Source organism: Oncorhynchus keta, unplaced genomic scaffold, assembly GCF_023373465.1.
Source record: "Oncorhynchus keta strain PuntledgeMale-10-30-2019 unplaced genomic scaffold, Oket_V2 Un_contig_1242_pilon_pilon, whole genome shotgun sequence".
In the NCBI taxonomy this organism is placed as follows: domain Eukaryota; kingdom Metazoa; phylum Chordata; class Actinopteri; order Salmoniformes; family Salmonidae; genus Oncorhynchus; species Oncorhynchus keta.
The window spans coordinates 1-17,213 of NW_026277869.1; the positions used below are offsets into that span (position 1 = coordinate 1).

Here is a 17,213-nt window from a genome sequence, read left to right on the forward strand (position 1 = left end):
TTGCTTACCAAGATGACATTGAATGTTCCTGACTGGACTAAGTTGTTTTGACTTGACAATCGTCTTGAAAATCTATGGCAAGACTTGAAAATGGCTGTCTAGCGATGCTCAACAACCATCTTGACAGAGCTAGAAGACATTTTAAAAGAATATTGTACAATCCAGGTGTGCAAAGCTTTTAGAGCAGGCGTGTGGAACTCATTCAACGGAGAGTCGAATGTCTTTGTGTTTTAGGTTTTCCTTTCAATTAAAACCTAGACAACCAGGTGAGAGGAGTTATTTACTAATTAGTGACCTTAATTCATCAATTAAGTACAAAGGAGGAGCAAAAACCCGCAAGACACTCGGCCCTCCGTGGAATGAGTTTGACACGAGACTTACCCAGAAAGACTCAACTGTAACCGCTGCCAAGGTGATTCTAATACGTATTGACTCAGGGGTGTGAATACTTGTGTAAATGAGATATTTCTGTATTTAATTTTCAATAAGATGGGTGAGAGGAGAAACAAAGGCTGTAACAACAACATGTGGAATAAGTCAAAGGGGTATGAATACTTTGTGAAGGTAGTCTTCAGTAGTGCACTATTTCTGACCAGAACCCTGGGCCCTGGTCAAAAGTAGTGCACTAGGGAAATAGGGTGTCATGTGGCCCTATTCATTTACAGTCTCAGAGTGGCTCCTACAACGCACTGTAGATAAACACCAGAGATGAGAACAACCCTTATATTAACAAAAATGTACATACAAATAATTGCAATGATAAAAATAACTCTAGAAAATAATTGGAGAAAGAGAAAACAATAAAAATATATGTATATATTAATTAATAAATATATGTATATATATATATTATCTTTGAAACATCCTCTATGTCACAACATAACCAAGATTTAAACTCAAGCTTGTGAGTTAAAATGACTACAGTGAACGCCCTAAAGTCATTCGATGTCGTGGGTACATTGATCAGCAATTGCACTTTTTTGTTTTAGGAAGTTGCTTGGCAAGGGGTCAAATTAAGGTCAAACCCCTCAATTTGGTGGAATCTTTCTTCATAAAGGGAGATTATTATTTTTCAAAGTGTGTGTGTGTGTGTGCGGTCATCAAAAGGAGGAAGTGGGTGAGGTTTTAATACTGTCAAAAATATTTGGCCGTTCCAATTGGCCAATGAAATGCAGTGAGGTAGAATTAGGAGGTTTCTTTTTTTAAATGACAGTATCATTACTGAAGAAGGAAAATAAAACCTTTGGAGAACCCCTTTTAATCGCTAAAATAATATTAGTATAATCTCTACCGTTTCACTATAGTGAGTTATAGAGACAGACATTATGTAGGTATGTGGACACGTTTTGATGGCTGCAGGGGACAAATATACGCAACAAGGAAGCAATATCAGCTCATGTGCTGACAATATAACACACACACACACACACACACACACACACACACACACACACACACACACACACACACACACACACACACACACACACACACACACACACACACACACACACACACACACACAGGAGAGTTTCCTCAGGCTCAATGTGCAACAGCTTAGTGCTTTAAAAAAAAAAAAATGGGTCTTCAATGTTGTTCTCTTGACAGAACAACAAGGGGGTATCTTGCGGTATCCGAAAACATGACAACCGCTCCGGCAATCAAGTGGTTCAGTTTGTGATGACTCGGCCAAAAGACACCATTTTGTGCTTCCTGGGAGCCCAGTTGAGACCGGCTGAAGAAGCACTGTGCCCTTTCCGTCTGTCCAGGAGTTCCAGGCATAATGCTGACGGTTGACGGTTGACCGCTAGGTCGGTGGAAGACTGTGTGATCGTGAAATCACTGAAGGACACAGTACTTCTTGTAGTCAGACTCAAAGTCCTCGTCCATGCTAGTGGTGTCGGCCATCTTCTTGCCGTCAGTCTTTGGCAGGAACTGAGAGAAGTCCACCGCCTGCTGCTCATAGAACAGGATGTAGGCGGAGTCCGTGTCCATCTCCTCCGAGTGCACTTCCTAGGGAGGACACGGCAAACAAGCACGCGCTTTAAAAATGGCTCGTTTTGGCTTCAAAGTTACTAACTGGTTTGCTAGATTAATTGTCTATTAGTCGAGGTGTGTGTGTGTGTGTGTGTGTGTTCTTACCTTACAGCTGCTGTCGTTGTAACAGTACCATTTGTTGTTGGGGTTTTTGGCATAGGTCACATAGTGTCCTCCTCCCATGATACCTGAATGGCACTGTGGAGACAGAGAGAGAACCTCCTATTACCATGATACCTGAATGGCACTGTGGAGACAGAGAGAGAACCTCCTATTACCATGATACCTGAATGGCACTGTGGAGACAGAGAGAGAACCTCCTATTACCTCCATGATACCTGAATGGCACTGTGGAGACAGAGAGAACCTCCTATTACCATGATACCTGAATGGCACTGTGGAGACAGAGAGAGAACCTCCTATTACCTCCCATGATACCTGAATGGCACTGTGGAGAGAGAGAGAGAGAACCTCCTATTACCTCCCATGATACCTGAATGGCACTGTGGAGACAGAGAGAGAACCTCCTATTACCATGATACCTGAATGGCACTGTGGAGACAGAGAGAGAACCTCCTATTACCTCCCATGATACCTGAATGGCACTGTGGAGACAGAGAACCTCCTATTACCATGATACCTGAATGGCACTGTGGAGACAGAGAGAACCTCCTATTACCTCCCATGATACCTGAATGGCACTGTGGAGACAGAGAGAGAACCTCCTATTACCTCCCATGATACCTGAATGGCACTGTGGAGACAGAGAGAGAACCTCCTATTACCATGATACCTGAATGGCACTGTGGAGACAGAGAGAGAACCTCCTATTACCTCCCATGATACCTGAATGGCACTGTGGAGACAGAGAGAGAACCTCCTATTACCTCCCATGATACCTGAATGGCACTGTGGAGACAGAGAGAGAACCTCCTATTACCATGATACCTGAATGGCACTGTGGAGACAGAGAGAGAACCTCCTATTACCTCCCATGATACCTGAATGGCACTGTGGAGACAGAGAGAGAACCTCCTATTACCATGATACCTGAATGGCACTGTGGAGACAGAGAGAACCTCCTATTACCTCCCATGATACCTGAATGGCACTGTGGAGACAGAGAGAGAACCTCCTATTACCTCCCATGATACCTGAATGGCACTGTGGAGACAGAGAGAACCTCCTATTACCTCCCATGATACCTGAATGGCACTGTGGAGAGAGAGAGAGTACCTCCTATTACCTCCCATGATACCTGAATGGCACTGTGGAGACAGAGAGAGAACCTCCTATTACCTCCCATGATACCTGAATGGCACTGTGGAGACAGAGAGAGAATCTCCTATTACCTCCCATGATACCTGAATGGCACTGTGGAGACAGAGAGAGAACCTCCTATTACCTCCCATGATACCTGAATGGCACATAGTGCACTATGTAGGGAATAGGGTGCACTATATAGGGAATAGGGTGCACTATGTAGAGAATAGGGTGCACTATATAGGGAATAGGGTGCACTATGTAGGGAATAGGGTGCACTATATAGGGAATAGGGTGCACTATATAGGGAATAGGGTGCACTATATAGGGAATAGGATGCACTATATAGGGAATAGGGTGCACTATATAGGGAATAGGGTGCACTATATAGGGAATAGGGTGCACTATATAGGGAATAGGGTGCACTATATAGGGAATAGGGTGCACTATATAGGGAATAGGGTGCACTATGTAGGGGAATAGGGTGCACTATGTAGGGAATAGGGTGCACTATGTAGAGAATAGGGTGCACTATGTAGGGAATAGGGTGCGCTATGTAGGGAATAGGGTGCGCTATGTAGGGAATAGGGTGCGCTATGTAGGGAATAGGGTGCGCTTTGTAGGGAATAGGGTGCGCTATGTAGGGAATAGGGTGCACTATGTAGGAATAGGGTGCACTATGTAGGGAATAGGGTGCACTATGTAGGGAATAGGGTGCGCTATGTAGGGAATAGGGTGCGCTATGTAGGGAATAGGGTGCGCTATGTAGGGAATAGGGTGCGCTATGTAGGGAATAGGGTGCGCTATGTAGGGAATAGGGTGCGCTATGTAGGGAATAGGGTGCGCTATGTAGGGAATAGGGTGCGCTATGTAGGGAATAGGGTGCGCTATGTAGGGAATAGGGTGCACTATGTAGGGAATAGGGTGCACTATGTAGGGAATAGGGTGCACTATGTAGGGCATAGGGTGCACTATGTAGGGCATAGGGTGCACTATGTAGGGCATAGGGTGCACTATGTAGGGAATAGGGTGCACCATGTAGGGAATAGGGTGCACTATGTAGGGAATAGGGTGCACTATGTAGGGAATAGGTGCCATTTGGTTCAGAGGCTTTTAATCCAGAATGATTTAACCCTCGCAGGGCTGCCGTCCCAGACGCAGTCCCCAGCCGCGTCCTCAGAGCATGCACAGACCAGCTGGCTGGTGTGTTTTCCCACATATTCAATCTCTCCCTGTCCCAGTCTGCTGTCCTCGCATGCTTCAAGACGGCCACCGTTGTTCCTGTACCCACCCAGTAGCCATGCTTTCCGCCTGGCTACTCCAACCTCGTAACCAACAGCTCCGCCCCCCGCAGCTCCTCGCCCAAGCCTCTCCAGGTTCTCCTTTACCCAAATCCAGATAGCAGATGTTCTGAAAGAGCTGCAAAACCTGGACCCGTACAAATCAGCTGGGCTTGACAATCTGGACCCTCTATTTCTGAAACTATCCGCCCGCCATTGTCGCAACCCCTATTACCAGCCTGTTCAACCTCTCATATCGTCTGAGATCCTCAAGGATTGGAAAGCTGTCGCAGTCATCCCCCTCTTCAAAGGGGGAGACACCCTGGACCCAAACTGTTACAGACCTATATCCATCCTGCCCTGCCTATCTAAGGTCTTCGAAAGCCAAGTCAACAAACAGGTCACTGACCATCTCGAATCCCACGGTACCTTCTCCGCTGTGCAATCTGGTTTCCCGAGCCGGTCACGGGTGCACCTCAGCCACGCTCAAGGTACAAAACGATATCATAACCGCCATCGATAAAAGACAGTACTGTGCAGCCGTCTTCATCGACCTTGCCAAGGCTTTCGACTCTGTCAATCACGATATTCTTATCGGCAGACTCAGTAGCCTCGGTTTTTCGGATGACTGCCTTGCCTGGTTCACCAATTACTTTGCAGACAGAGTTCAGTGTGTCAAATCGGAGGGCGGTCCTCTGGCAGTCTCTATGGGGGTGCCACAGGGTTCAATTCTCGGGCCGACTCTTTTCTCTGTATATATCAATGATGTTGCTCTTGCTGCGGGCGATTCCCTGATCCACCTCTACGCAGACGACACCATTCTATATACTTCCGGCCCGTCCTTGGACACAATGCTATCTAACCTCCAAAAGAGCTTCAATGCCATACAACACTCCTTCCGTGGCCTCCAACTGCTTTTAAATGCTAGTAAAACCAAATGCATGCTTTTCAACCGTTCGCTGCCTGCACCCACACGCCTGACCAGCATCACCACCCTGGATGGTTCCGACCTTGAATATGTGGACATCTATAAGTACCTAGGTGTCTGGCTAGACTGTAAACTCTCCTTCCAGACTCATATCAAACATCTCCAATCGAAAATCAAATCAAGGTCGGCTTTCTATTCGCATAACAAAGCCTCCTTCACTCACGCCGCCAAACTTACCCATCTACAAAATGGCTTCCAACACTCTACTCAGCAAACTGGATGCAGTTTATCACAGTGCCATCCGTTTTGTCACTAAAGCACCTTATACCACCCACCACTGCGACCTGTATGCTCTTGTCGGCTGGCCCTCGCTACATATTTTCGTTGCCAAACCCACTGGCTCCAGGTCATCCTCAAGTCCATGCTAGGTAAAGCTCCGCCTTATCTCAGTTCACTGGTCACGATGGCAACACCCATCCGTAGCACGCGCTCCAGCAGGTGTATCTCACTGATCATCCCTAAAGCCAACACCTCATTTGGCCGCCTTTCGTTCCAGTTCTCTGCTGCCTGTGACTGGAACGAATTGCAAAAATCGCTGAAGTTGGAGACTTTTATCTCCCTCACCAACTTCAAACATCTGCTATCTGAACAGCTAACCGATCGCTGCAGCTGAACATAGTCCATCTGTAAATAGCCCACCCATTTTCACCTACCTCATCCCCATACTGTTTATATTTATTTACTTTTCTGCTCTTTTGCAAACCAATATCTCTACCTGTACATGACCATCTGATCATTTATCACTCCAGTGTTAATCTGCAATATTGTAATTATTCGCCTACATCCTCATGCCTTTTGCACACAATGTATATAGACTGTATATAGACTAATTGTTTACTCCATGTGTAACTGTGTTGTCTGTTCACACTGCTATGCTTTATCTTGGCCAGGTCGCAGTTGCAAATGAGATCTTGTTCTCAACTAGCCTACCTGGTTAAATAAAGGTGAAATAAAATAAAATAAAACCCAAGAAGGCAGAGATAACTGAACTAAATGACTATCGCCCCGTAGCGCTCACTTCTGTATTCATGAAGTGGCTTTGAGAGACTAGTCGAGGATCATATCACCTCGACCTGTCACCCTAGACCCACTTCAATTTGCGCACCGCCCCAATAGATCCACAGGCGAAGCAATCGCCATCACACTACACACTGCCCTATCCCATCTGGACAAGAGAAATACCTATGTAAGAATGCTGTTCATCGACTACAGCTCAGCATTCAACACCATAGTACCCTCCAAGCTCATCATTAAGGTTGAGGCCCTGGGTCTGAACCCTGCCCTGTGCAACTGGGTCCTGGACTTCCTGACAGGCCTCTCCCAGGTGCCTTCAACAAATCTCAAATCTCCACTTCGCTGATCCTCAACACAGGGGCTCCACAAAGTGCGTGCTCAGCCACCTCCTGTACTCCTGTTCAACCATGACTGCGTGGCCATGCACGCCTCCAATTCAATCATCAAGTTCGCAGATGACAACAGTAGTGGGCTTGATTACCAACAACGACGAGACGGCCTATAGGGAGGAGGTGAGGGCCCTCAGAGTGTGGTGTCAGGAAAATAACCTGTCACTCAACGTGAACAAAACAAAAAGGAGATGATCGTGGACTTCAGGAAACAGCAGAGGGTGCACCCCCTATCCACATCAACGGGACAGCAGTAGCGAAGGTGTAAAGTTAAGTTCTTCGGTGTACACATCACTGACAAACTGATATGGTCCACCCACACAGACAGCGGGGTGAAGAATGCACAACAGCGCCTCTTCAACTGAAGGCAGAAGAAATTTGGCTTGTCACCTAAAACCCTCACAAATTTTACAGATGCACAATTGAGAGCATCCTGTCGGGCTGCATCACCGCCTGGTACGGCAACTGCACCGCCCTCAACCACAAGGCACTCCAGAGGGTGGTGCGGTCTGCACAAAGCATCACCGGGGCAAACTAGGTAGTTGTTGTGGAATTGTTAGATATTACTGGACTGTCGGGAACTAGAAGCACAAGCATTTCGCTACACTCGCAATAACATCTGCTCACCATGTGTATGTGACCAATACAATGTGATTTGATTTTGATTTGATTCATATCAAACTAAATCAATCTTCCCGAGCATAGGTTAGGAGGCTAAACTCCAAGCAGTTTTGGAAGTACTCACTGAAATTGCATACAAGTTGTAGATGTTCTCAGGCTGTTGTCTCTTTGGTGCAGCTGGGCTGTTGCAGTGGTCTCTAGGTCCGTGCTGGGCTCCGTACTGGCCTCCGTGCTTAGTACCTCGTTGCTATGGCCACCGCTGTCCCCGTTCATCACGATAACATTACTGAGGCTGCTGGGCGCATCTGTGGTGGACATCTCTGGCCCGCTTCTCACCCCGACCTCCCCAAAACCTCCACTCATCACCCCCACGAGCCCACCCTCCGTGTCCGCCTGCGGTGATCCCTCCCTGGGCTCTGTGTCAGGGCCGCTGCCCCTCTCCCTGGTACTACCCTCCAGGTTCTCCTTGCTGTTGGAGAGGCGGTGGCGGCTGGCCAGCTGGGGGAGCCTGAGGTGGGTCTGTCTGTGGCCGCGCCCCTGGACTGCCTCCTCCTGTCTTGGGGCTGCTGCAGGGGCTGCTGGTACGGCTGATGAAGGAGGGAGGGGCTGACTTCCTGCCTGACGCTGGAGAGGCTGTGGAAACAGATGAAGAGAGAGGGGAGAGCGGGGCTCAGTAAAACAGCTCGACCTCATTCTTCCTGGGTATATGGGGCTATGCGGTGTATCGTGTTGTACACTAATGAATATAAATAAATACACGCTTGCTCTGGTTTCATTACCTCACTCTGAAGGACTGGTTTGTTTAACAACAGAAAACCACTGCAGATGACTTGGCATCAAGCTAAAATCAGGGACTTGGAATCAACAGTCAACTTGAATGACCGAAAAAGCAGCAAGATTCCATTGAGAGAGGAGTGCCTCAAATGGCACCCTATTCCCTATATAGTGCACTACTTTAGGCCAGAGCCCTATGGCACCCTATTCCCTATATAGTGCACTACTTTAGACCAGAGCCCTATAGAACCCTATTCCCTATATAGTGCACTACTTTAGGCCAGAGCCCTATAGAACCCTATTCCCTATATAGTGCACTACTTTAGGCCAGAGCCCTATAGAACCCTATTCCCTATATAGTGCACTACTTTAGGCCAGAGCCCTATAGAACCCTATTCCCTATATAGTGCACTACTTTAGGCCAGAGCCCTATAGAACCCTATTCCCTATATAGTGCACTACTTTAGGCCAGAGCCCTATAGAACCCTATTCCCTATATAGTGCACTACTTTAGGCCAGAGCCCTATAGAACCCTATTCCCTATATAGTGCACTACTTTAGGCCAGAGCCCTATAGAACCCTATTCCCTATATAGTGCACTACTTTAGACCAGAGCCCTATGGGCCCTATTCCCTATATATAGTGCTCTACATTTGACCAGGGTCCATAGGGACTATGCACTAAAGGGAATAGGGTGCTATTTGAGACGTAGACAGGATGACAGACCTTTGAGGATGTTGAGGAACCCAGCAGGGCGGAGATGGAGACTGTTTCTCCTCCTCTTATCCTCAGTAGCTCCTCCCCCTCGCTGCGGCTCTGCAGACCGTGTAGCCCGTTAAGCCCCGCCTCCCGGGGCCAGGTAAACACTAGGGTCAAAACTCTCTGGGAAACTGGACGATCTTCTGAGACTTGATCCAGCGGCCGTTCACAAACTGGAACCTCTTCAGGTGTACTATCTGCAAATAAAGAACAACGTGAAGTATTGAAAAAAACACTCGGATGTAGATACATGTACAGAGACGTCAGGTAGCCCTAGCGGTTAGAGAGGTGAGCCAGCAGACGGAGGGGTTGCCAGTTCGAAGCCAGAGTCCAACGGAAAAAAATCTGCCCGGCAAGTGAGTTGGTAGCGGAGGGTTTCTGATATCAAATCCTAGAAGCCATTGCCTGCCCATTGTGCCCTTCAGCAAGGCACTTAACCCACAACCACTGCACCAGCTCACAGTGTGGCAGCCCAACCCCACCTCTCCAAAACCTCTAAATGTATGTGTGTCTTTGGGAAGGGTTGGTTTAAAAAGGAAGTCACATTTCAGTTGGACTTTCTGTGCAATTGACCAATAAAGTGATGTTCATCTTTCTGTTTACATTGTAGCGATGGTGGGCACTCTAGCGATGGTGGGCACTCTAGCGATGGTGGGCACTCTGGCGATGGTGGGTACTGTAGCGATAGCGATGGTGGGTACTGTAGCGATGGTGGGTACTGTAGCGATGGTGGGCACTGCGATGGTGGGTACTGTAGCGATGGTGGGTACTGCAGCGATGGTGGGTACTGTAGCGATGGTGGGCACTGTAGCGATGGTGGGTACTGTAGCGATGGTGGGTACTGTAGCGATGGTGGGTACTGTAGCGATGGTGGGTACTGTAGCGATGGTGGGCACTGTAGCGATGGTGGGTACTGTAGTGATGGTGGGTACTGCAGCGATGGTAGGTACTGTAGCGATGGTGGGTACTGCAGCGATGGTGGGCACTGCAGCGATGGTGGGTACTGTAGCGATGGTGGGTACTGTAGCGATGGTGGGCACTGTAGCGATGGTGGGTACTGTAGCGATGGTGGGCACTGCAGTGATGGTGGGTACTGTAGCGATGGTGGGCACTGTAGCGATGGTGGGTACTCAGCGATGGTGGGTACTGTAGCGATGGTGGGCACTGTAGCGATAGCGATGGTGGGTACTGTGGCGATGGAGGGTACTGTAGCGATGGTGGGTACTGTAGCGATGGTGGGTACTGTAAGCGATGGTGGGTACTGTAGGCGATAGCGATGGTGGGTACTGTAGCGATGGAGAGATTGTACTGCAGCGATGGTGGGTACTGTAGCGATGGTGGGTACTGTAGCGATGGTGGGCACTGTAGCGATAGCGATGGTGGGTACTGTAGCGATGGTGGGTACTGTAGCGATATCGATGGTGGGTACTGGGTACTGTAGCGATGGTGGGTACTGTAAGCGATGGTGGGTACTGCAGCGATGGTGGGCACTGCAGCGATGGTGGGCACTGTAGCGATAGCGATGGTGGGTACTGTAGCGATGGTGGGTACTGTGGCGATGGTGGGTACTGTAGCGATGGTGGGTACTGTAGCGATGGTGGGTACTGTAGCGATGGTGGGTACTGCAGCGATGGTGGGTACTGCAGCGATGGTGGGCACTGTAGCGATAGTGGGTACTGCAGCGATGGTGGTACTGTAGCGATGGTGGGTACTGTAGCGATGGTGGGTACTGCAGCGATGGTGGGTACTGTAGCGATGGTGGGTACTGTAGCGATGGTGGGCACTGTAAGCGATGGTGGGCACTGTAGCGATGGTGGGCTCTGTGGCGATAGTGGGTACTGCAGCGATGGTGGGTACTGTAGCGATGGTGGGTACTGTAGCGATGGTGGGCACTGGGCGATGGTGGGTACTGTAGCGATGGTGGGCACTGTAAGCGATGGTGGGTACTGTAGCGATGGTGGGTACTGTAGCGATGGTGGGTACTGTAGCGATGGTGGGTACTGTAGCGATGGTGGGTACTGCAGCGATGGTGGGTACTGTAGCGATGGTGGGTACTGGCGATGGTGGGCACTGTAGCGATGGTGGGTACTGGGTACTGCAGCGATGGTGGGTACTGTAGCGATGGTGGGTACTGTAGCGATGGTGGGTACTGGGTACTGCAGCGATGGTGGGTACTGTAGCGATGGTGGGTACTGTAGCGATGGTGGGTACTGTAGCGATGGTGGGTACTGCAGCGATGGTGGGTACTGTAGTGATGGTGGGTACTGCAGCGATGGTGGGTACTGTAGCGATGGTGGGCACTGGCGATGGTGGGTACTGTAGCGATGGTGGGCACTGTAGCGATGGTGGGTACTGTAAGCGATGGTGGGTACTGTAGCGATGGTGGGCACTGTAGCGATGGTGGGCACTGTAGCGATGGTGGGCACTGTAGCGATGGTGGGTGGGTACTGGAGCGATGGTGGGCACTGTAGCGATGGTGGGTACTGTAGCGATGGTGGGCACTGCAGCGATGGTGGGCACTGCAGCGATGGTGGGCACTGTAGCGATGGTGGGCACTGCAGCGATGGTGGGCACTGCAGCGATGGTGGGTACTGTAGCGATGGTGGGTACTGTAGCGATGGTGGGTACTGCAGCGATGGTGGGTACTGTAGCGATGGTGGGCACTGCAGCGATGGTGGATACTGTGCACTGTAGCGATGGTGGGTACTGTAGCGATGGTGGGTACTGCAGCGATGGTGGGTACTGTCAGCGATGGTGGGTACTGTAGCGATGGTGGGTACTGTAGCGATGGTGGGTACTGTAGCGATGGTGGGCACTGTAGCGATGGTGGGTACTGTAGCGATGGTGGGTACTGTAGCGATGGTGGGCACTGTAGCGATGGTGGGTACTGTAGCGATGGTGGGTACTGTAGCGATGGTAGGTACTGTAGCGATGGTGGGCACTGTAGCGATGGTGGGCACTGTAAGCGATGGTGGGTACTGTAGCGATGGTGGGCACTGCAGCGATGGTGGGTACTGTAGCGATGGTGGGCACTGTAGCGATGGTGGGCACTGTAGCGATGGTGGGTACTGTAGCGATGGTGGGTACTGTAGCGATGGTGGGTACTGTAGCGATGGTGGGTACTGTAGCGATGGTGGGTACTGTAGCGATGGTGGTACTGTAGCGATGGTGGGTACTGTAGCGATGGTGGGTACTGCAGCGATGGTGGGTACTGTAGCGATGGTGGGCACTGTAGCGATGGTGGGCACTGTAGCGATGGTGGGTACTGTAGCGATGGTGGGTACTGCAGCGATGGTGGGTACTGCAGCGATGGTGGTACTGTAGCGATGGTGGGTACTGTAGCGATGGTGGGCACTGTAGCGATGGTGGGTACTGTAGCGATGGTGGGTACTGTAGCGATGGTGGGTACTGCAGCGATGGTGGGTACTGTAGCGATGGTGGGTACTGTAGCGATGGTGGGTACTGTAGCGATGGTGGGTACTGTAGCGATGGTGGGTACTGTAGCGATGGTGGGTACTGTAGCGATGGTGGGTACTGCAGCGATGGTGGGTACTGCAGCGATGGTGGGTACTGCAGCGATGGTGGTTACTGTGGCGATGGTGGGTACTGTGAGCGATGGTGGGTACTGTAGCGATGGTGGGTACTGTAGCGATGGTGGGTACTGTAGCGATGGTGGGCACTGTAGCGATGGTGGGTACTGCAGCGATGGTGGGTACTGCAGCGATGGTGGGTACTGCAGCGATGGTGGGTACTGTGGCGATGGTGGGTACTGTAGCGATGGTGGGCACTGTAGCGATGGTGGGTACTGTAGCGATGGTGGGTACTGCAGCGATGGTGGGTACTGGGTACTGTAGCGATGGTGGGTACTGTAGCGATGGTGGGTACTGTAGCGATGGTGGGTACTGTAGCGATGGTGGGTACTGTAGCGATGGTGGGTACTGCAGCGATGGTGGGTACTGCAGCGATGGTGGTACTGCGATGGTGGGTACTGTAGCGATGGTGGGTACTGTAGCGATGGTGGGCACTGTAGCGATGGTGGGTACTGTAGCGATGGTGGGTACTGCAGCGATGGTGGGTACTGTGGCGATGGTGGGCACTGTAGCGATGGTGGGTACTGTAGCGATGGTGGGTACTGTAGCGATGGTGGGTACTGTAGCGATGGTGGGCACTGTAGCGATGGTGGGTACTGTAGCGATGGTGGGTACTGTAGCGATGGTGGGTAATGTAGCGATGGTGGGCACTGTAGCGATGGTGGGTACTGTAGCGATGGTGGGTACTGTAGCGATGGTGGGTACTGTAGCGATGGTGGGCACTGTAGCGATGGTAGGTACTGTAGCGATGGTGGGTACTGTAGCGATGGTGGGTACTGCAGCGATGGTGGGCTTTGTAGCGATGGTGGGTACTGCAGCGATGGTGGGTACTGCAGCGATGGTGGGTACTGCAGCGATGGTGGGTACTGTAGCGATGGTGGGTACTGTAGCGATGGTGGGTACTGTAGCGATGGTGGGTACTGTAGCGATGGTGGGTACTGCAGCGATGGTGGGTACTGTAGCGATGGTGGGCACTGTAGCGATGGTGGGCACTGTAGCGATGGTGGGTACTGTAGCGATGGTGGGTACTGCAGCGATGGTGGGTACTGCAGCGATGGTGGGTACTGTAGCGATGGTGGGTACTGTAGCGATGGTGGGCACTGTAGCGATGGTGGGTACTGTAGCGATGGTGGGTACTGTAGCGATGGTGGGTACTGCAGCGATGGTGGGTACTGTAGCGATGGTGGGTACTGTAGCGATGGTGGGTACTGTAGCGATGGTGGGTACTGTAGCGATGGTGGGTACTGTAGCGATGGTGGGTACTGCAGCGATGGTGGGTACTGTAGCGATGGTAGGTACTGCAGCGATGGTGGGTACTGCAGCGATGGTGGGTACTGTAGCGATGGTGGGTACTGTAGCGATGGTGGGTACTGTAGCGATGGTGGGTACTGTAGCGATGGTGGGTACTGTAGCGATGGTGGGTACTGTAGCGATGGTGGGTACTGCAGCGATGGTGGGTACTGCAGCGATGGTGGGTACTGCAGCGATGGTGGGTACTGTAGCGATGGTGGTACTGTAGCGATGGTGGGTACTGTAGCGATGGTGGGCACTGTAAGCGATGGTGGGTACTGTGGCGATGGTGGGTACTGCAGCGATGGTGGGTACTGGGTACTGTAGCGATGGTGGGTACTGTAGCGATGGTGGGTACTGTAGCGATGGTGGGTACTGTAGCGATGGTGGGTACTGTAGCGATGGTGGGTACTGCAGCGATGGTGGGTACTGTGGCGATGGTGGGTACTGTAGCGATGGTGGGTACTGTAGCGATGGTGGGCACTGTAGCGATGGTGGGTACTGTAGAGATGGTGGGTACTGCAGCGATGGTGGGTACTGTAGCGATGGTGGGCACTGTAGCGATGGTGGGTACTGTAGCGATGGTGGGTACTGTAGCGATGGTGGGTACTGTAGCGATGGTGGGCACTGTGGCGATGGTGGGTACTGTAGCGATGGTGGGTACTGTAGCGATGGTGGGTAATGTAGCGATGGTGGGCACTGTAGCGATGGTGGGCACTGTAGCGATGGTGGGTACTGTAGCGATGGTGGGTACTGTAGCGATGGTGGGCACTGTAGCGATGGTAGGCACTGCAGCGATGGTGGGTACTGTAGCGATGGTGGGCACTGCAGCGATGGTGGGTACTGTAGCGATGGTGGGCACTGTAGCGATGGTGGGTACCAGCGATGGTGGGTACCAGCGATGGTGGGTACTGCAGCGATGGTGGGCACTGTGGCGATGGTGGTACTGTAGCGATGGTGGGCACTGTAGCGATGGTGGGTACTGTGGCGATGGTGGGTACTGCAGCGATGGTGGGTACTGGGTACTGTAGCGATGGTGGGTACTGTAGCGATGGTGGGTACTGTAGCGATGGTGGGTACTGTAGCGATGGTGGGTACTGTAGCGATGGTGGGCACTGCAGCGATGGTGGGTACTGCAGCGATGGTGGGTACTGTAGCGATGGTGGGTACTGAGCGATGGTGGGTACTGTAGCGATGGTGGGCACTGTAGCGATGGTGGGTACTGTAGCGATGGTGGGTACTGCAGCGATGGTGGGTACTGTAGCGATGGTGGGCACTGTGGCGATGGTGGGTACTGTAGCGATGGTGGGTACTGTAGCGATGGTGGGTACTGTAGCGATGGTGGGCACTGTAGCGATGGTGGGTACTGTAGCGATGGTGGGTACTGTGAAGCGATGGTGGGTAATGTAGCGATGGTGGGCACTGTAGCGATGGTGGGTACTGTAGCGATGGTGGGTACTGTAGCGATGGTGGGTACTGTAGCGATGGTGGGCACTGTAGCGATGGTAGGTACTGTAGCGATGGTGGTACTGTAGCGATGGTGGGTACTGCAGCGATGGTGGGTACTGTAGCGATGGTGGGTACTGCAGCGATGGTGGGTACTGCAGCGATGGTGGGTACTGCAGCGATGGTGGGTACTGTAGCGATGGTGGGTACTGTAGCGATGGTGGGTACTGTAGCGATGGTGGGTACTGTAGCGATGGTGGGTACTGCAGCGATGGTGGGTACTGTAGCGATGGTGGGCACTGCAGCGATGGTGGGCACTGTAGCGATGGTGGGTACTGTAGCGATGGTGGTACTGCAGCGATGGTGGGTACTGCAGCGATGGTGGGTACTGTAGCGATGGTGGGTACTGTAGCGATGGTGGGCACTGTAGCGATGGTGGGTACTGTGGCGATGGTGGGTACTGTAGCGATGGTGGGTACTGCAGCGATGGTGGGTACTGTAGCGATGGTGGGTACTGTAGCGATGGTGGGTACTGTAGCGATGGTGGGTACTGTAGCGATGGTGGGTACTGTAGCGATGGTGGGTACTGTAGCGATGGTGGGTACTGTAGCGATGGTGGGTACTGCAGCGATGGTGGGTACTGCAGCGATGGTGGTACTGTAGCGATGGTGGGTACTGTAGCGATGGTGGGTACTGTAGCGATGGTGGGTACTGTAGCGATGGTGGGTACTGTAGCGATGGTGGGTACTGTAGCGATGGTGGGTACTGCAGCGATGGTGGGTACTGCAGCGATGGTGGGTACTGCAGCGATGGTGGGTACTGTAGCGATGGTGGGTACTGTAGCGATGGTGGGTACTGTAGCGATGGTGGGCACTGTAGCGATGGTGGGTACTGTAGCGATGGTGGGTACTGCAGCGATGGTGGGTACTGGGTACTGTAGCGATGGTGGGTACTGTAGCGATGGTGGGTACTGTAGCGATGGTGGGTACTGTGCGATGGTGGGTACTGTAGCGATGGTGGGTACTGCAGCGATGGTGGGTACTGTAGCGATGGTGGGTACTGTAGCGATGGTGGGTACTGTAGCGATGGTGGGCACTGTAGCGATGGTGGGTACTGTAGAGATGGTGGGTACTGCAGCGATGGTGGGTACTGTAGCGATGGTGGGCACTGTAGCGATGGTGGGTACTGTAGCGATGGTGGGTACTGTAGCGATGGTGGGTACTGGCGATGGTGGGCACTGTGGCGATGGTGGTACTGTAGCGATGGTGGGTACTGTAGCGATGGTGGGTAATGTAGCGATGGTGGGCACTGTGGCGATGGTGGGTACTGTAGCGATGGTGGGTACTGTAGCGATGGTGGGTACTGTAGCGATGGTGGGCACTGTAGCGATGGTAGGTACTGTAGCGATGGTGGTACTGTAGCGATGGTGGGTTCTGCGATGGTGGGTACTGTAGCGATGGTGGGTACTGTAGCGATGGTGGTACTGTAGCGATGGTGGGTACTGTAGCGATGGTGGGTACTGTAGCGATGGTAGGTACTGTAGCGATGGTGGGTACTGTAGCGATGGTGGGTACTGTAGCGATGGTGGGTACTGTAGCGATGGTGGGTACTGCAGCGATGGTGGGTACTGTAGCGATGGTGGGTACTGCAGCGATGGTGGGTACTGTAGCGATGGTGGGTACTGTAGCGATGGTGGGTACTGCAGCGATGGTGGATACTGGGTACTGCAGCGATGGTGGTACTAGCGATGGTGGGTACTGCA

General features: G+C 51.9%; 1 protein-coding gene across 1 annotated transcript; it reads right to left on the reverse strand.

Annotated features, from left to right (window-relative positions):
• Positions 1–659: 659 nt before the first annotated feature.
• Positions 660–7,740, reverse strand: LOC127917928 (ubiquitin carboxyl-terminal hydrolase 32-like). Its single transcript, XM_052501101.1, has 3 exons — positions 7,717–7,740; positions 2,143–2,235; positions 660–2,013 (listed from the first exon to the last, which is right to left on the reverse strand). The coding sequence occupies exons 2-3, from the start codon at positions 2,218–2,220 to the stop codon at positions 1,840–1,842; spliced, it is 252 nt and encodes an 83-aa protein (XP_052357061.1). The 5' UTR covers positions 2,221–2,235; positions 7,717–7,740; the 3' UTR covers positions 660–1,839.
• Between the last annotated feature and the right edge of the window lie 9,473 nt (positions 7,741–17,213).

What these genes read in the sequence shown, in the direction of transcription:
- LOC127917928 (XM_052501101.1), bottom strand. Translation starts at nt 2,220, where the DNA reads ATGGGAGGAGGACACTATGTGACCTATGCCAAAAACCCCAACAACAAA. An exon ending in ACAACGACAGCAGCTGTAAG is followed by an intron (nt 2,014 to 2,142) that starts GTAAGAACACAC and finishes TGTCCTCCCTAG; the next exon opens with GAAGTGCACTCGGAGGAGAT.